Source organism: Dipodomys spectabilis, unplaced genomic scaffold (assembly GCF_019054845.1).
Source record: "Dipodomys spectabilis isolate Male_0828 unplaced genomic scaffold, ASM1905484v1 ptg000046l, whole genome shotgun sequence".
NCBI classification, from domain to species: domain Eukaryota; kingdom Metazoa; phylum Chordata; class Mammalia; order Rodentia; family Heteromyidae; genus Dipodomys; species Dipodomys spectabilis.
In genome coordinates, this window is record NW_024870723.1 from 2080001 (window position 1) to 2100050 (window position 20050).

Below are 20050 nucleotides of genomic sequence, written 5' to 3' on the forward strand. Positions count from 1 at the left end.
CCCTTGTTTTCCTGTTCACTAGAGACGGAAATTTACTTAGCTACATTTAAAGAAGGTTGGGGAACATTCATTTTCCTGACCTAAGATGTGCAGGGATCCAACATCCAATACCAGCACTCTTACCCTGGCGTTGCTAGGAACTCCAGGCTCACATTTGTTTTTGCTTTGTGACCTGAGTCACAAAGCGTAGGGGGATAAGGAGAGGAGATAGAATTACCACTGATGGCCAGTTGGAGCTCAGTCACTCTTAGGAAGTCTGAAGGACAGTATGGAACATGACTGAGCATCAAAACTGTACCTGACATATGAACCCCCGATCTCCATCACTGACAGAATGCCACTTTCAGGAACACTGGTACTTTAGTTTGCAAACCTGGCACGTATATCCAAAAACCACAAGAAGATTCCTCAGTGCAGCATGCATCTTTCAGAGCATGGAGACCAAGACCAAGGCAAGAGGGATAGGTACAGACTACATCCAGCATACCGTACTTTCTTCAAAGTTACTTGTTGGATGTGGTGGTACCACAGCAGGAGACTAGAAACTGATTCTGTGTGTTCATTGTCTGCATTACATGAGATACTTTCCCTCCCGTGGGGTCGGGGGACAGCTCCATGGTCCTGAATCACCAGTTCCTGCTTAGCCTTGTTCATCCTTTGACCTTGCTAACTCCTGTTTACTGTCTCTCCGAATGTGCATTTGTAGTTTGCATTTTCTCTCTTAGTTAGCATTCTGGTGGAATTTTTTAAGTATGTATTTTTTATTGTAAAGATACTGTACAGAGGGGTTACAATTACATGAGCAAGGTAATGAGTCCATTTTCTATCGAGCATTGTTATCCCCCTTCCTTTGGTTTTCCCCTACCTTCCCTTTCCCCCCACCCTCACAACTCCTTCCCCACCCCCACCCCCACCAAACTGTAAAGTTCGTTTTCAACCTAGTGTGTTGTATATGTCATTGTTACAATGGGTCAGTGGAGTTTTTTTTATTTTGGTTGTAGTTGTCATTATTTTGTTTGTTTCATTTTTGTCTTTTTGTGCTTATATTGAGGCTTTACGTTATTGTTTGGCTTTACCACTCACAACTAGTACTCCACCACTTGAGCCACACCTCCAGTCTAGCATTTTGCTGATTAATTGGGGATGCAAGCTTTTGGTGTTTTCTGCCCAAGCTGGCTTTGAACCGCAGTTCTCAGATCTCAGTCTCCTAAAGGCATGGATGAATCGACCAATGCCTAGCTCATGTTCTGTCCATTTTATCTTACTACAGAAGAGATGTGAATCTCACTTTACAACCTGTAATGTGCCTGCTTGCCTGACACAGAAACTGACATTCTGATAAGAACCCTAAAACTTTCTCCATATTTATCCCCCCTTGAGCAAGGCCCCTTCCCACTAAGCTCGAGGTATATACCCTAGTGTCCCAAGATCTGACAGGCACAAAAGAAATGTGGAGTATCTGGTGTTCTGGAAACCTCTTTGCTTCTTGGGAAGCCAAATGAATCACCCTTCCATATCATTTATTCCTGTTATGTGACGTGAAAATAGCCATAGCTGGCAGTAACATAGTGTATCCCTGTGGGATTTGGAAATACTAAATCTAACCAGGTCAATCACACAAACAAGGAAGGAAAGAGTAGAAAATGGATAAGGGTGGAGAGATGGAAGAGCAGACATACTATAAAACCTCCTCTCTCTTGACTTTTTTCTCCTGTTTTATTTGTACTTGTCACTTTACAGAACACTAAATGATTTACTTGTTTTATAATTATGTTGTTCTCTCTTCCAGTAGATTATAAACTTCAAGAGAGCAGGTTTATTTTTAATTTGTTTTGTTCACTATTTGTTCCCCAAGCAACAACAATAAGAACAATAACCACAAAATAGTACTCAATAACCACTAAATAGATGCTTTTTAAATGAATGAATGATCTCCACAACTCATGTAATCCTTCCAGACCTGCTCCTGAAAGTATAAAGGCAAGAGGAAGAGATTAGTTAATAAGCAAATGAGGACATTGGTGACACTTTTTTCTTTCTTTCTTTTTCTTTTGAAGCAGGGTTTCTGTATGGAGCTCAAGCTGACCTTAAACTTTCAATCCTTCCACCTCAGCCTCCCAAGTACTGGGGTTACAGGTGGGCACTACCATGCCTAGCTTTGACACCACTGTGTGCACCTTTTTCATAAGTTACATGTATATGTTCCATCTTCTCAACATTGAAGGCAGAGCAGTTGTTTTCCTTTCTATAGATTGGATAGTTGAGTTTGGACTATTCCTCAATGTAAAATAAGGCTCTACTAAACATCTTCCCACTGAACATAAACCATTTCTGTCATTAGACAAATTTGGTTTTGAACCTGGCTTTTCTTGTCTTTTGCTATGGCCAAGAACTGGTTCAAGTCACCTCCTCTGAGAACCCCTTTCCAGATGAGAATTGTCTTGCTAAGTACACTTTTATGGAAAGAATAAATGAACTTGACTATCAGAAACAGTTTGCACAGTCACTGTTCAATAAATGTCAGTTTCCTCCCCCATCACTCCACCCCATCCACCTTTAAATCCCAGAGCTTCCCACATGCGTCCAGCCTTGGTGATCAACCCGATTCAGTAATAAACATAGAGGAGAGTTCCGTGGAGAGGCAGCGTTCCAGGGCCTCCCATGGTCATGGGGAGTTTGGGGCAGGCTGTGCCTTGATAATATATGAGCTAGTGGTGAAAAAGCATCACTCCTGGGTTTTGCTTTGATTTGCAACCTTCCCTATCAGGCGTACATCCCAGTGGCCATCAGCACTCTGTCAGAGTTGGCACGGGCAGCCGGAAATGCTGTTGCCTCTGTAACTTTGGCAGAGTTTCGCTGAGAGCTGGGACCTGGAACAAAAAATCAAACCTCTTGATATGAGGCATGATATTGCCTCTTCCAGGCAAAAGAGGGGGAGGAAGAGAGTACAAAGGCCTAGGCTTATGGGGAGGGGTGAGGAAAGGGAGAAAATGGGTGGACAGCAGTGGCAATTTAAGGTCACACAGCACACTGTTATGTGAGCCTGGAGTAGATTCTGATAAAAGCGTATGCTGGGAAGTATCCAGAAAGCAAGTTCATTGTTCCTGGGCAAGGGTGCACACCTAGAAGGCAGGGGAGTGGATGGGAGGATGGTGAGGAAGGATAGATAGCATGAGAGCTTCAGAATCAGAAGTCAGAAGACATGGATTTCAGTTCACTTAAACAGCGGGGTAATTCACTCCCTTGCTTTCAGTCTCTTATGGCCATTCTCATGAGCTCCCTAGGAGTTCTGATTGAAAGCAGAATGGGATGGGATTCCACTGGGGAGTCAGGTTGGCTAAAAATCCAGTGTGCTTTCCAGGCAATAACAGCTTCCTGACCTGTATGGAAGATGGACTGTGGTCCTTCCCTGAGGCCCTGTGTGAGCTCATGTGCCTCGCACCACCTCCGATCCCCAACGCAGATCTCCAGACGCCTAGGTGTCATGAGAACAAACACAAGGTGGGCTCCTTCTGCAAGTACAAGTGTAAACCTGGATACCACGTGCCCGGCCCCTCCCGGAAGTCAAAGAAGTAAGTGGAGCTGGGAGCATACTCATGGGCTCTGGGGTGGAGCAGAGGAAGACCTCTTCAAGAGGAAACTTTCTGCGGCTTAGTGCTAAAGGCAAGACCCATTGCTCCTCTCGTTCTGTTCTGCGCCACGCCCACAGAAGGTTAGCTGTGGATCAAACAAAGTGAGCTTGGCTGCAGATCAGCTGCGCGCTCTCATGCAAGTGACGTCACTTGCCTGGCCTTCACCAACATGAGGAAGACAATCAAAGTTATCGCCTAAAGTTGTGGTGAACCAGTGCCTTGAACATAGATGTTCGGCGTGATTGTTGATGTGATTGCTCATGTCACAAGAGCACCCTCAGAGGGAAAAGAGAGGTTGAAGGAGGTAGGGCTTGAGAGTTGTCTCATCCCACATGTAACTGAGAGGAAGTCCCACATCCCCATCTGCTTCTGCTGATCGAGTTGCATGAGCGACTTTTCCTCATCTTGACATGTATTCCCTCGCTCAAAAGAATATGTAGAGAATCCTGGGTAAGAAAGAGAATTTGAGGCCACCTGGTAGTGTTTGGGGATGGGCATGGGCCTAGCTGTTTAATCTTTGAGACATCTTTTGGTCTATCTCTTTCTTGAAGACGGGCTTTCAAGACTCAGTGTACCCAAGATGGCAGCTGGCAGGAGGGAGCTTGTGTTCCAGTTACATGTGACCCACCTCCGCCCAAATTCCACGGGCTCTACCAGTGTACTAATGGCTTCCAGTTCAACAGTGAATGTAGGATCAAGTGTGAAGACAGCAGCAGCTCCCAGGTAAACCCCGTGGGACCTGGGAACAACTAGAGGCCACACCTCCCATCTCCTCCCTTCTGCTTGCCCAAGACCACGCTGGACCTTAATGACTGCTCTCTCCAGAATTTTGTCTGTACAGACCCAGGTTGTAAAATAACAGTGCTATCACTGCATAAGTGGGGAAAAAAAAAACCCTGGGTTCTAAATATAGCATAGTGGTGCACAGCTGTAATCTCAGCACATGGGAAGCTGAGGTGAAAGGCTCTGACATTTAATACCAGCATGGGCTACATTGTGCGATACTGTCTCCCCCTCTCCCACGCCTAAAATAATCAAGAAAGAAAGAAATTGGGCTCCATCTACAGTCTCTCCAAGTTTTGTTTTTTCTCCCTGTAATAACACGTTTTGTTTGTTCAGAGACCCTTAGCTTTGAACGTATTTGAACACTGAAATCCATCAGCTATGTATGGCATAGTTAGTCAAGGAAATCCTAGCATAGGAAATGGATAGCTTCAATTGCTCTGATAGGAGTGAGTGGAATGTTTGCCATTTTGCAGCCATGGTCAGAGTCCACATTGGCTTTGAAGTAGATAAAGGAGACCCTGTCAGGTTAGAAGAGCTGATTTGGGAATGTGGTAAAAGAAAGGGAGCACCCCTGGAGCTTGCAGGGTTTGAATTTTATCACAAGCCACAGGTGACTGAGAAACAGCCCAGCACTCCTGCCTGCCTATGCTGAAGGAGCTCTGTGAGGGAATTTTCCCACATTCCTACACCCAGCCTGTCTGTAGACATTCATGCAGTAGGGGGAAAAAAGACCCAAAGAAGCCCTAAGTCTACCAAAAACTCCATCTTCTTAGAACCTACCACGTAAAACCAATAACCCAAGTCCTGGGGCTTACAGGGGTGCCAGGCATCTGCCATCTGAGGCTGGAGTAGAATCTCTGGGCCCTAGTGATAGTTTGGTCTTCCGTGAGCTTTCCCATCTTCATTATTTATTATGCCTCCAGGTACCACTGCTAAACTCTTGCCCTCAACTCCTCTTTCTCCAATCTAAGTCATACCATTCTCCAAAACATATTCTAAAGTGCTCCTTCTGATCTCTCTGTCACCACGCCTCAGCCCAGGGAGGTACCCATCATCTCTGTCCTGAGCTACCACGCAGCCCCTTGATCATTTCTCTTCTAGTAGTATTAGTTCTTGTGCTATAAGCTCTTCATGCACAACAGCCTTTCATTTCCCCTAGGACAAAACTCCAGATCCTACCTACAGCATTCTGCTTCTCCCCTTCTGTCCAGTAAAGCCAACTTACCTGTCTGTTTCTTTCCTTCCAATCCCAGAAGCCTTCCCATCATCTCTTCCCCATCATCCCTTCCACTGCTTGGCTTAGCGCCCCACCAAAGGATCAGCCCAATACTGTCCACCATCACATTGTCAGTGTGTTGACGATCCATTCCTCACCCTCACACTAGCCTGGGAAGTCCTTCACTGTCTCCAATCATCCCGTACCTTCAGTACTTTATACAGTGGTAGGCACCTAAAAGTCCTCCTCTAGGGTCTCAGGAAGTGCCTAGTGTTAAGGGAACCAGAAAGAGCGGAAATGCACAATAAAGCCCATCTCCTTACTTTCCAGAGGAGAAAACCAAGATTCAGGGATGTTGTTCCCTCTCTGGGGTGAACACAGCTGGCATCAGCAGAGTCAGAATTAGAGCCCAGGTGACTCCAACTGTCACCCGGTGCAAATCTCCACAGTGCACACTGGCAGGTGTCTGTGTACACTCACGGAGGCTGGTGTGCACCCCTGGGAGACATTGCCATCCTTGAGTGGCAGGGAAGGAGCTTGGGTGCCAGATAGGTGAAGGTCTGGATTACCACCAAGGCCTCTCACAGGCTTATCGACTCCCCTCTTGCTCCCTTACATAAAACTGTTGCTAACAGTTACCCAGACTGCTCAGCCAAATAACATTCTGGCTGTGGTCATGTTATCAAACTGAAACCCAGTCTGCCCCGGAGCCTGCCAAGTAACTTCCACAGCCAGTTTGTATTTAAAGGAGAGGAAAATGTAAATTTATCAGATGACTCGGCCGGGCGGGCGGGCGGGCGGTGCTGTTTGGCAGCTGGTGGAGAGAGAGTAGAGGCTAGACTGGAAGAAGCAGGGTATGGCTTGCTAGCTCAAAGAAGCAGAGAGCACGTGCCAAATGGGCTCCTAACACAATTGACATTTCTAGTTTGTACCAAAAATGAATTTCCTCTACCCTCAGACCAGCGGCCTGAGAGCCAAAGCTAGTATTCACCTCAGATCCCCTCTAGCTGCCTATAAACAGCAGAAACTTACAGCCTGAACATCTTAAATCCAACAACAGCCTGCAGAGAGCAGGAAGTCTATGCTTTCCAAACAAGTTCCCAGATCTTGGCAGGAAAGGATGGGGCTGATTGTAGGGGAGATTCACAAACTTCTCCCCCACCATTCCCCTGCCGCAAAAACCAAATGAGTTTTCTTTTTAAAGCACTTTACTTCATTCATTCTGTGGGAGCCAATATAATACTGGGATCTGGAGCCTGAGTTGGAATGTTGACTTTACTACTCTCTACCTGGGGGGCAGGGCATGTTACTTACCTTTTTAAATGTAATGTCCCTGTGTGTGAAATGGGGTAGGGGAAAAATAATGCTACTTGTCTTATAGTTTATTGGTAAAGATTCACAGCCTATACAACCAGACATGGCATCCCTAGAGATGACATCAACAAACTAGATTTTTTTTAAGGTCAGTCCAGTGGGCAAAATGGGTTTTTCTATGTAGAATACCAGAAGACGTGAAAATAGAGGCAATGGATTGAAATTTGGCCCTCTGGATACTTCAGAAAGTTGGAGAACTAAGAACAGGCACTTATCTGGTATAAAGCTAGAGTGTAGTTGGAGAGACTATTATGAGCTGTAGTGAAACCTGGACACCTGATCAAATAAACATGTAGAATACATCTCCTCCCTGGGTCAGCTAGACCAACCCCATCCAGGATAACTTCCTGATAGAAAGTCCCACACGTGGGTGTCTGTACTATGCCTGCAGTCACATGTTGCTGTGAGTGACAGAGCCACTAAATATTCAATTGTACTTGTCCAAGTTTAAATATAAGCACCATACTTAGCATCATATGCCACTTATCTCCAGCATCGATAGTATTCCTGTCTCTCTTAACCAAAGTAGAGCCCCTAACTAATAATGGCTTTCTTTCTTTTAGGGTTTATTTGGGGAGGGGGGGGATGAGGAGTTTGTCAAACTAGTATTACAAACTCTTTTAATTTGAAAACTGATAACAAACTCATGAAAAAGAAAGGACATCTCCGTCTTATAGATGTGAAAGAAAGCCAGGAGGCTAGATTCCTACCCATGTTGCTGAGTTAGTCGATAGTATTCTGACTCCACAGCCTACTCTTCCCCCTTGTCCCTAAACATCTCCAGAGTAGCCTGATGGCAAAGGGCGGAGATTTTTGCGTCCAGGTGTCTAGAGAGAAATGCTCATTGCCTTAAGACCTAACATAGTTCAGAGTGAGGTGACAGGGGATCACTGTAGAAGCTTTGCAGGTAACAGGGCAGTAGCCAGCTTTGCAATGGAGACAGGTTATGCAGAAGAGCTATACCACAGGAGGGGCTGGAGAGGATCGGGGCTTTCTGGACTACATCTGTAGTACACCTAATGCATTTCAACAACTCAGCAGGAGCAGAGAAAAGAAGGATGAGAGAATCAGCATACCAGAGCCTTGCAGGGATGGGTCATAGAGGGCAGCCAAGAGAACCTGTGTGCTACCTGGAGTGAGGAGCTAGGCCTTGCCATTATGGGCTCTGCCCTGATGCATCATAGCTCCCATGGGGTGGCAGGGGCCGTATCTTATTTTAGAGTTGTTAAATATGTACACAAACATCCAGGGCTGCCTAGAGGATGTCAGAAAAATTGCGGAGCCACACACTAATAGAGCCCAGCAGGACTTCAGACCACCCCCACTGCAACCCACTTACTTATTTTATAGATGAACCACTGAAACCCAGAAAGGAGATTCATACAAGTTACCAGCAGAGCCGAGATTCCTTTCCATGCCTTTGCTACTCATTCTCCCTCCTGAGGCTGTCTTATCCTTACACCTTCCTTGGAGAAAGCAGATTGCACTTGAGAGTGTTGGTGGGGAACAGATGATCAAGGCAGATGATTGACAGCGTCTACATCTCAGTGAGCCACTCCTCCTTTCCAGTCGCTAGGCAAAGCACTCATATGAATGGCTGCATTTAAGCCCCATGGCATCCACTTGGCTTGGTTCTGAAGTTCCCTGGAGACAGAGACATTAAGACCTCAGCTAATCACAGCACAGTATGGTGACGGTTGGAGGGTAGGCTTTACATATTTCCTCCCAGTGACCACTTAGTCCTCATGGCAACTCTTTGAGATGAGAGTATCCATACCTATGTAGCAGTCAAGGAAATGCGAGTGTAGAGAAGTTGAGGGGCAGCATGGGTCTAAAACTCATTTGCTTCATTTCTTTACGGAGTCTCAGTTTTTAACTCTGTAACAAGGACATGATTTACCTTCTACTTGGTTGTTAAAATGGTTTTTTGAACACTGGGCATGTAGTGTTTGATAATAAAACTTGTTTAATGCCTTAGGCTTTCTGTGGCCCTTTTTGGTTAAAATGGTAGGGAAGTTTTAAAAAGAAAGTTCAGATACAGAGGCGCCGAGAGGGGTTCAGTCCTCTGACAGGAAATTGGACTTCAGCATGCAGAATTTAGTTCCCTGATAATGCCTACAGAAGAGGTCCTAGGCCTCTCAGATTGTGTGCTAAACAATGTGTGCTCAAGCAAGATCCAACAAAGGCAAGCATCCCCTCTGCCTCATGAGGTTGGCAGGTGCTGAGGGTGCCAGGATCGAATCTCAAAGAAGGAGCTGAGTATCTGGAAGCCCAGAGCATAGCACTGGCAAAGGGGTGTGGATGGGCAAGCAAGGGCAGTGCCCAGCAGAGAAGAGGCCAAGAAGTTGGGTATCAATGTCACAGTAGGTTTCATTGTAGAAGCCCTGGAGAGCTGGCCTGTGATCGTGTTTTGTTTAAAAGGCTTGGGATGTCTTAGCAGAAACATGCCCCACTTTCTAAAAGTTGGATTGTTGCAGCATGAAGTGCTAGATGAGCCAAACAGGAGGGAGATGTGTGGTGTGGAGGGAGGAGGAGGAGAGAGAGACAGAGACTGGAAACCTTATTCTCCCACCTTCTGTGGTGTGTCTTCCCCCCTTAGGGCTCCCCAAGCAGACTCCAGCTAGTTCTAATACATTCTCTGCTGCTAACTTAGCTCCTCAGCCAGCTCTGGCCCTTGGAGTGCTGAGGTCTGCAGCCCTTCAGCGGCTGGAGGCCAAATGCATCATAGGCCCAGGCCAAGGCTCCAGGAAATTGGGGTCAATTTCCTACTCCCCTGAGGGCCCAGCAGAATCATGGGGCCTGGAGCCTGGGGCTCGAAGAGGGAGAGTCTGGGTTCACACACACACAAAAACACATAAAGCTGTATAAGTTTACCACTAGCTCACGTCAAGACACAGAAAGTGACTTTGTGAGTTATCCCATAGCTGGGTGTTCAGTGTAGGTGACCTCCCCTGGCTAGCAGACAGTGTTTTCCCCCCTCCCTCCTGCAATGTCACCCTTCTCCTGCTGGCCTGGAAGAAACTGAGAGAGAGGCCCCCCTTCTCCTCTCAATCCTGTCTTCTTGCAGCTGTTTTCTCAGTCAGGGCATTTCAGCCTGAATCAGCCTCTTACAGATTATATTCAATTCATCCTCACCACATATTTCCTCATTAATTTCTCCATTGATTTCCTCGACTGTGCATTTGTTTATTTTCTTTAGAAAAAAAAATCATCAGAGCTGGGCACCCGTGGCTCACACCTATAATCCTAGCTACTCAGGAGGCTGAGATCTGAGGATCACAATTCAAGCCAGCCCAGGCAAGAAAGTCTGTGAGACTCTTAGCTCCAATTAACCACCAGAAAACCAGAAGTGGTGCTGTGGCTCAACTGGTAGAGCACTAGCCTTGAGCTGAAGAGCTGAGAGACAGTGCCCAGGCCCAGAGTTAAAGACCCATGACTGACATACACACACAAAAATCACTCTCCACTTATTCTTACCATCATTGATTAGAGAGCCAATTCTTGAATAAACAAAAATATCTATGGGGAGATGAATGGACCAATGGCTAGGCATGGTAGAAGGCACTTCTGGAGAGGATGAAGGAGACACCATCCAGGCTTTATAGGAGAAGAGTGGAGAGAAGGCAGCCAAGAATTCAATGCCTATCCTACGAAATTAAGAGGAGTAAGGGAAAGGTGAGGAAGGGAGGGATGGGTGAAAATGTCAAAAGGGGTGACACTGATGTTCAAAAACTGCTTTGTTCAATGGCAACTTCTTTGTACAACTACTTAAAGATAATGAAAGATGAGTAGAAGTAAAACACCCTTGACTAGCTAGGGAAAAAACGGTAAAGTCAGGTAACCACCATGTCCAAGACTTTGAGGCAATGCATTGTGCAGAATCTGGATGAAATTAGGTCAGCAATGGGTGTGCCAGATCTTCTGTTTACCAAGTACAGGGAAGTGAGGAAAAAGAGAAGAGGACTGGGTGGGGGATGGGGAGCAAGCCTAAAAGCAGGAAACAGGAGGCTTTAGGACTGAAGGAAGTTGAAACTAAAGTTCAGGGTTCGTGATAGTGCTGTGGCCAGCCAGGAACTTAGAGAACCAAGCAGAAGTGAGGCTGGGGGTGGGGGAGGAAGGTTTGCAGGGCACACGTAGGTGGCTGAATAGAAGCTGAAGATCATAGGTAGCTACTCCCTGGTGTTTCTTATTGGTGGGGTATGGTCTGCCTCTCCAGCCTCACATGAACATTCTTGTCTTATTTGAAGCCTCACAGAAGAAGGTGAATATATAATGAATATATAACTTCTTCTGAGATCTCTCAGCAGATAGACCCCTGCCTGCACTGAAAGCATCCATGATTCTCCATTTCCTTCAGGTAGAGACTGCTCTCCTGAAGCTAGCATATAAGTACCCCATAATCCTTTGCTCTACCATCTGCTGCCTTCTTCCCTGGAGGCAGAGAACCAGGAACATACCTGCCTTTCCTGTGTTCACTGTATGGACTTGCGTTTGTACAAGCCCTTCTGTCTTCTAGGCATGTCCCACCATTCTGTGTCTGTCTGTGAACTCTCTATCCCTGAAGACGCTTCTGTAAATCACCTCCTCTGAGAGGCCTTCCTGGGTTGTACCACCACCGTCTTTCCCAGTACTCATGGCCCTAGGACCATCTTTGCCTTTTCTCCGTGAGCAATCACATACACGACTGCTCTCAGGACTGCCTTTCCACCGGCTCATAAGACACATGCTGGTTTTCCACAAAACTGGGCACACAGTGGACACGAAAGAGACATTTTTGAATTCAGAGGCGATTCTGAAATATATGTGTTGGCGTCTTGCAGGCTGGCAGGGTCTTGGAAGAAGGGCCTTTGTCTTCAAGCTGCCTTTGCCTACTACTTTGCAGAAGACCAAGATAGAATGTGTCGCTCATCTCAAAGAATTGTGAGGGGAAGATAGAAATATCCTCATACTGGCCTCTTGTCCATTATTACTAGAAGTAAAGGGAAGGACAGGGAAGAGAGAAGCCCTTGGAAGGCAGAGTTTCACACTTGAGCATGTCAGGCAGAATCAGGACCTAAGGTGTTTCCTCATGAGCTATAAGGGTACAAGCTTTGGTGTGTATATATCTCCTAATGATCAGCCTCAGGACACACATGCTTGCCATCTCTATAAGTACAGGACTGGACAGGCTCTTACTATCTCAAACAACAACAACAATAACAAGCAACACAAATCAAGCTGTGATGGCTCTGATTGAAATTTCTGAAAGACTTCTAAACTAAGAATTAGGGAAACTGGGCGTTACATTGTCTGAGCATTCTGGAGCAAGTTTCTTCCTGTTCTGAGTCCTCCTCAGCTTCTTCATCTGTAGAGCTACCAAAAAAAAAAAATACATATTTTTCAAGATGACTGAGTTTCAGACATTGTCAACTAATTATTTTGGAGTGATTCCAGAGCTGTGGAGAAATGAGAAATTGTTCACTCTCCTTCTGAGAGACAGGCGGGTCTTGTTGGCAGATGGGATCTGTCTTGGTCCTGACTGTGTGTCTGTCTTGTTGGGTCTGTCCTGGTCCTAACTGTGTATCTGTGATGTTCAGGGACAAGGAAGCAACATCATTCACTGCCGGAAAGATGGTACCTGGAGTGGCTCCTTCTATGTCTGCCCGGAGATGCAAGGCCAGTGCTCGGCTCCAAACCAGCTCAACAGCAACCTCAAGTTGCAGTGCCGTGATGGCTATGCCATAGGTATGATAGGCCCAGGAGGGTATGGGAAGCAGTGGTCGGGGGGACATCTACCCAGGAAAGCAGGTGGACCATGCGAAGCCCTTGCATAGGCAGGTGGGAGACAGAGCAGAAGGAGACTGGGATGGTCGCTGTTCTGTGGGGGTGGGAGTGGAGCAGAGAGGTGCATGGGAAGGGCAGAGGTTCAAGGAAGGGATGTTCGTTGAAGGCATGTGGGCAAATATGGATGGTTTTGTACAGGAAAGCTACTGGTTATCTAGCAGGACACAGAAGGCTCCCAGAGGAAGCAGTGTTTACTAGGGGTTTGAAACAGGTTGTCAGGCAAAAAATAGTGAGGGAAAAGAGAGAGAGAGAGGGAGGAGGGAGGGAGGGAGGGAAGGAATGAAGGAGAGAAGAAGGAGGAGAGAGAGGGAGAGGGAGAGGGAGAGGGATCACAGGATCAAGAGAAAAAGAAAAGGGGAGGAGGGAAGAAGGAGAGGAGAGAAGAAGAGAGAAAAGGAGTATAGGGGAGGAGAGGGGACCATGCTACCAAAGAGCAGACATATGCCTTGTGCCTATCACATTTAGGTCAGCATCCAGGGTGATCCTGGAGGAGGAAGGAGACTGCTACTATTAATCACAGAAGTTGCATCATACTATGCATCCGTGGGTACCTGGCTTGTATCTAGCCAGGAACTTGCCCCAGGTCCTGAGACTTAGCCTACTCCAGAGCCTGCCTTCTTTCCATGGCATTTCAGCTGCCTCTAGAGGAGGAAAACCAGCATTTTCAAAATTCTGTCTGTGTTGTGATAGCCAGATCAAGAATTGGGGAGGGGGAGGGGGGGAACAAGCTAGGGCCCAATGCCAGGGCTTTTCTTGGTCAAAACCAGGCCCTGGGACAAGATGCATTCATCACCAGCTCCTCCGTTCTCTGGGGAAACTCAAAGCCCATGAAATCTGACCCTTATTGAAGGGCAGAAATGTTGACCTCTTGAGCTGATTCCCTAATTGATCATGATGAAGAGCCCAGGGAATTGAATGTCCTTTCTCATGCTCAGCGTGATTTATGGGGCAATCCCGAGTGCTGTCTGGCATAAAAGGTTATCTGAGCATGCATGGAGCTAGCATCCTCTTTACTGAGCACACCCAGTGTTGTCACTGTGTGTCCAAGAGGAGAGGCCTGTAATGAGAGAGCAGAGGTGCCTGGAGACTTATCACCAATGCTTGAAGATGGAACCACAGAAGCTCAGAGAGCAGAAGTTTTTCCTCTAAAGGCAGAACAGGAAGCAACACCATTCCCTTTAGTCCAGGGCATGTGCTCCTAGCCAGGGTAAGAATATCAAAGTGCATGTTAATTCGGACTATGCAGAGTGAATTTTATGATTTTATAAAGCCACCAATACATAGGACCCTCCCCCCCTTCTCAGGCGAGTCATGGAAAAAAGAGATCCTCCTATCATAGGGCCCCGGCAGCACTGGCATTCTAGAAAGTTTGGGGTGTTGCCATGGTGAGCAGTATGGGCTACTCCATTCCAAAGCCAAGACTTTCCCTCTGCATCCTTGGTCATGGGTGTGCATGACACCAAACACATGTGTTTTAGAATAGTCTCGAGAGATGGGCAGAGTGGGTCATGGTGGCATGCTTTTACTCACTGAAATCTGTACGATGTTGGAACCCCATGTTGGAACCTAGCCCTGGTGCCATGTTTCCAACCAAGGCTACCTGGACTTCTATCCCATGAATATGATAACCCAGGATGGGTGCTGGGTAGAGAAGAGATGGAGAGAGAGGGGGCAGGGAGGGAGGGTGAGAGAGAGGAAAAGAGTCAGAGGGTGAAAAGGGGGACAGAGAGAATAAAGGAGGAAAAACAAGTAGCCCTCCCCACTCCTCCTTCACCTCTAAACATACCTCCTCAACCCTTCCTTGGGTGGAGGGAGCCCCCTTTACCAGGAAGAGGGGTTTAATCAGAGACCTTGTAAGCAGGCAAGGTATGTATCAGGCTAGGGGTCTGGAGGCACCAGACAGCCTTGGGTGGCAGTTATGAGCCCTCAGAAAGTCCCTGCTACTACTGCCTCTGTGTGTGTGTGTGTGTGTGTGTGTGTGTGTGTGTGTGTGTGTGTGTGTGTGTGTGTGTGTGGCCAGGGGGGAGGGGGAGCTGGTGAGATCACCATTCTGTAATGGTGCCAATTATGGCTCATATATCACAACATAGCAGCCTTGGTCCTGATGCCTTAGAACAAGGCCTGGAGGAGGAAGGAGACCAGAGAGGGATGAAGGGCTCCCATCTAGGACAGCTATACCACCTGTTTCCACCGTGTTTTCTCTTCTTTCAACCCCTCCCCCTCCGCCATCTCTTAGAATAAGGCAACCTTTATCATTTAGAAGATACATCTCTTTTTTTTTCTCCACAAAAGAATTCTATCCTCTTCACTCACCACCTTGTTTCATTTTTGCTCCCTAAACACTTTAGAACCGGTCCCCGTGACAGCACACTCAGTGCTACATTTCTCTGACTGCTCAGTAGTGGTTTCCCCTTATTCTCATTACTCACCTTTTTTTTGTCTTCTTGTGTTCCTTCCATTTCCTTTCTCTCCTCTGGTCCTTCATCCGTCTCTGTGTCCTACCCTTCCCCTCTCTTCTCTCTGTATGGCTATACCTTTCCCTCCTTGAAGCCAGGAGGCACCTGCGGCTCTCGGCTGGTCAGCTCTATGCCTTTAGGCGTCCTCATCTACGAAGCAGGTGTGATGACACTGTCTCGTCCTCATCCATTTGCACACTCAACGGCATTGTCTCACTCATTTCGCAGCTTTCACCTATTGAGTGCCTGCATCTGCCATACCTAGCTGCAGGTTCTCCGCACAGTATGGGGAGCAGAGACAGTGCTGGCCCCGTGGAATTCCACGTAGAGAAATGTCAGAATGTGACAGATACCAGGATGGCTTCCTATGAGGGTTTTGGCAAATCTGGAAACCAGGGGTATTTCCTGAACAAGTGACACTTGGATGGAGATTGAGGGTCATTAATAATGTGCTAGGAGCAGAGTCTGGAAGTCTCAGGCGATTTTGCAGGGGCTGAAACATAGTGGAGGGGAAAGTGTGGGATGAAGAAGCTGGCGTTACATGCATGTATTGCTCTCATCCTGTAATCTTGTCTTCCAAGGGCAACACTAACTGTGTAGACAAGGCACAGCAGGGAAGGTCCACTGGAGGGAGGCCCATCAGTGCCCTCACAGAAGTAGAGCCAAGGCAATAGGCATTTGGAGGGGGAGTGCTCAGTCAACTGCCGAGACAAGGCAGCTGTTTGGAGCGCTTGATTTGTGCCTTGAAGAACTGATAGGATCTGGTCATGAGAAGGTAGATGGGGAGATCTGAGGTGAATGAGAATTTCTGTTGGAGATGGGAAAGAGTGGGGCTCATGGAAAGCCAAGCATAGCCCAGTTCCATTGCACCAACCAAAGCATGAGGGTGGTGAGTGGAAAGATTAACCAGACCATGGGAAGCACTACAGGTGAGGATGCAGGCAAGCTGACTTGGTCCTGAATGGGTGTGGGGCCGGGGCTGGGGGGAGGGAGAGGGAGCGGGGGGGGGGAGGGAAAGGGAGAGGAGTGTCACTGGAAAAGTTTTGGAGAGGAGAAACCTGTGGCACTGGCTGTCACCTGTCCTGAAGACAAGTGAATGGAATCAGGAAGACCCTAGGTAGGCCTGCCAAGAGAGCACTAAGGTTGGGACACCTAAGTTGAGTCCATTGGCATCAGCTCACAGCAGGCTTCACCTTGAGGAAGGGCAACTTGTGGACAATGGGAGCTGAACCACTATCTTTTTTTTTTTTTTTTTGTCAGTCGTGGGGCTTGAACTTAGAGCCTAGGTTCTGTCTTTGCGTTCTTTTCTTCAAGGCTAGCACTCTACCACTTTGAGCCATCGTACTACTTCTGGTTTTCTGGTGGTAATTAGAGATAAGAGTCTCACAGACTCTCCTACCTGGGATGGCTTTGAACCGTGATTCTCAGATCTCAGCCTGCTAAGTAGCTAGGATTACAAGTGTGAGCCACCAATGCCCAGCTTGATCCACCATCTTGTACATGCTTCTCCTCAGGGGCAGAGTGTACCACCTCGTGCCTGGACCACAACAGCGAGTCCATCATCCTGCCGGTGAACGTAACTGTGCGTGACATCCCCCACTGGATGAACCCTACACGCGTGGAGGTGAGTGACCAGGACTACCCACCTACAGATAAAGCAGAAGAAAATGTGGCTGCTAAGCATGTAATAGATCGGAGCCCTAATTCATCCCTTGGCCTATATTAATCTCATTTAATCAGCATACCTGCCTGCGTGGGCGGGACTTATTCACAAATGATTTCTCCGGATATCTCATCCAATCTTGTGCCAAGAGCTTGTTAATTTATTGTCCCACTGAATGGTGATGACCGCAGAGAATTTAATCCTGATGTCCTCGTTTACAAGGTGAGGACATGAAGGCACTGAGAACACATAAATAGGAGCCACAAAACAGATCACAGACTAGTGTCTGTCTGACCATAAAGACTACACTCAGGAGGATGGGGTTATTTGCATTCTCTGTGGTAAAGCTGGGCTGGCTATCTAGAATCTTTTTCCATACTTATTTCGTAGAAACAATGATGTGTGCTATTAACTACAGGGTAACAAGTCACATTTAGTGTTGATGGAGCACGTACTCTGCTCAGGGGCCTGGCACTTGGCATGTGAGATCATACATAGACTTTCAACCATGGTAGGTGGTGGGGAAGGTTAGGGTCATGGACAGAAAAATCTTAGACACAGCCTGATGATAGCTTGGACCCAAACCTGAGTCCACACCCTGTCCACTGCCATGGTGCAAGATGACTCTAGAGGACCTAGCCTTGACTTTGAGGTTGGACATTTTCTCTTTTCCTGTGTTCTATAATCAGTTGGCCCCTTTCTTTCTCCCCCCTTCCCTACCCCCTCTCACCCCCATGCTCAGAGCAAATATGGGACTCTAGTTCCCCAGAACAGCACAGCTCCTGAGTATCCTGCTCTGATTCTTCACCTTAGTGAACCCAGAGAAGATAGGAGCAACGGCGTGGGCAGGCGAGGTTCCTCTGTATGTCTGTCCACTACTAGCCTTTCTGCCTGGGGGGAGCAGCTATCATCTGCCCGCTTGTTGCAGATCGAGCTCAGGATAGCTGAGCAGAACCTGATACAGGGTGTATAGTTTCTCAGATGAGTTGAGGGCAGGGCTGGGAGGGCTTACTCAGCGCTTTGGGCATGTGGAATTGGCAGAACCCCTCTGCCCCTACCCTAACCTTCCCCTCTCCTCCATCCCTTTTCCACTTGCTCTTCTACGGCTGTCTTTTTTCTTTCTCTTTGTCTCTCTCCAACTTCATTTCCTTTTATCCTACGATTTGCTTTTCTACTCTCTATTTTTCTCTCCCCACCGATACACCTTGTTCGGCTTCCGTCCCCACCAGCCTCTGTTTGGGATTTCCTCCCCAGCCACACTTTCCCACAGCCTGCTTTCCTAACTTCAGGCTCTTTCAGCTCAAGGTGCCTTTCCTCATTCCTAGCTCTGCAACCCCACACAGATTTGCCCCCAAGTCCCCAGGCACGTGGATGTGTGAAGCACTCTCAGGAGCAGACAGAGCCAGTGTCAGACTCTCAAGGCAGCTACAGAGCACCAAGCAGAAACCCTTCTGTGAAGGTAGTTCCTACTGAGGGGGGCAGGATGGCAGGCCAGGGTCACGTGTGACAGCTAGGCCTACCAAGCTGGACTCACGATTGGCAATTCATTCCATCTCCCTCTACCCACCCACCTCCCTTTCGCCCCAGGATGGATGAGTGTCACTCACTCACAGGGGTGATCTAAGAAATCACCAGGCTGCTCCAGGACCCAGGCTCTTGTTGGCCAGGCCCAGCTTCCATGTGAGGCTTCTTACACTCTTTAAGTGAATTCCCACCCACCCCCTTTCTCTTTGTGAGCCCCGGGGCACTAAAGAGTTCAGTTATAATTCACTGTGAAATAAATCCGGGGGATTTGAAAGGCTGCAAGCCGCCCACCCCCACAGTCACCCACCCGCTGCCTGTCCCTTCCCAACCCCCACCCAGATCCCTAGCCTGCCTGCCTTTATTGATGCTGGTCTACTGAGAGAAAGCCATAACGAGGTTCAGACCTCCACCAGTCTCTGGAGGCCTCATTATCCAGGAGGAAAGAAAAAAAATGTAGAGAAAGGGAGGAGGGCGAAGGGCATAGATTGATGGTTTCCAGGAATAAGGCAGTAGAGCCAGGGAGAGCTGCAAAGTAGACTGCTGGTGTAAGGTACGCCCAGCGCCCCCAGCCCCCTGGAGCCTCTGGACAGCTACGCTGCCTTCTCAGGGACCTTCTAGCTCCAGTGAGAGGGCAATGGCCAGGAGGTGGCTCAGGTCCAAAGCTGGCTACCTTTGTGCTAGAGCAACACTTAAAGGATGCCTGCTGTGAGCCAGGACTTCCAATTCCTTGCTCCATTGCTCACACCCTCCCCTGTCCTCCTCCTCCCCACCATCCCTCCCCCCATACATATTAACATCTTAGCCACTTGCATAAGACAGTGAAGGGAGACATCACTCACCTTCCCTGGGCCAGCTTAACATGATAGTTACTCCAGCTCCCACCCTACTGAAGCCCCCCTTAGACTGATGGCTCCAAAATTTTAAACAACTACCATCGCGCGCGTGCATGCGCACGCACACACACACACACACACACACCACACACACACAAAATCCCCTCTGATTTGTAGCATCTGCCAATTTCCATGGTGTAAATATTCACACAACTCATCCCTGAACACAAAGGTGGAAAGACACAGACACGTAGTACTGTCCAGTCAGTGTGGACTGGACCTGCAGCCCACCATGACACTTACCCATGATGGACTCTCTCTTAAGACTTTCCACATAGCCACAGGCCCGGATAGATGAGTGACTGTCTACATGAGGTCAGGATTATGAATTGTGATTGTCACATTAGAACAGTGAGCCCTTGTGGGAAGGACCACAGTCATCTTATTTACCTCCTTCTGCCCAGCACACAGTAAGTAAGCTATTCAGGAAATAATCATGATTGCCAGAGCAGATGGCCAAGATTCTAGTCCAAACCATTGGTCCTTCCTGCTGTGGTTTCTGGGGACAAATGTGATTGCTTCTCTAGGACAGCTTGCTCATTTATGAAAGAAGAACTTGGCCTTTGTTAGGTGTCACATTCAAACAGGTGTGATAGATAAGCTTATTATCCTATTTATTAAATACCTGTATATCTTACCAATGCTAATAGTTATAACATCAGAAAAACTGACAGAAAGAGATA

The 20050-nt window shown here is 47.6% G+C and overlaps 1 protein-coding gene across 1 annotated transcript in view; it reads left to right on the forward strand.

Moving 5' to 3' along the window:
* The window catches only part of Pappa (pappalysin 1), a 223955-nt gene that overhangs the window by 185897 nt on the left and 18008 nt on the right, over positions 1 to 20050 (forward strand). The window contains exons 16-19 of the mRNA XM_042678753.1: positions 3362 to 3572; positions 4184 to 4355; positions 12585 to 12732; positions 16802 to 16911. Coding sequence (XP_042534687.1) covers positions 3362 to 3572; positions 4184 to 4355; positions 12585 to 12732; positions 16802 to 16911 — 641 coding nt within the window. The remainder of the gene's footprint in view (positions 1 to 3361; positions 3573 to 4183; positions 4356 to 12584; positions 12733 to 16801; positions 16912 to 20050) is intronic.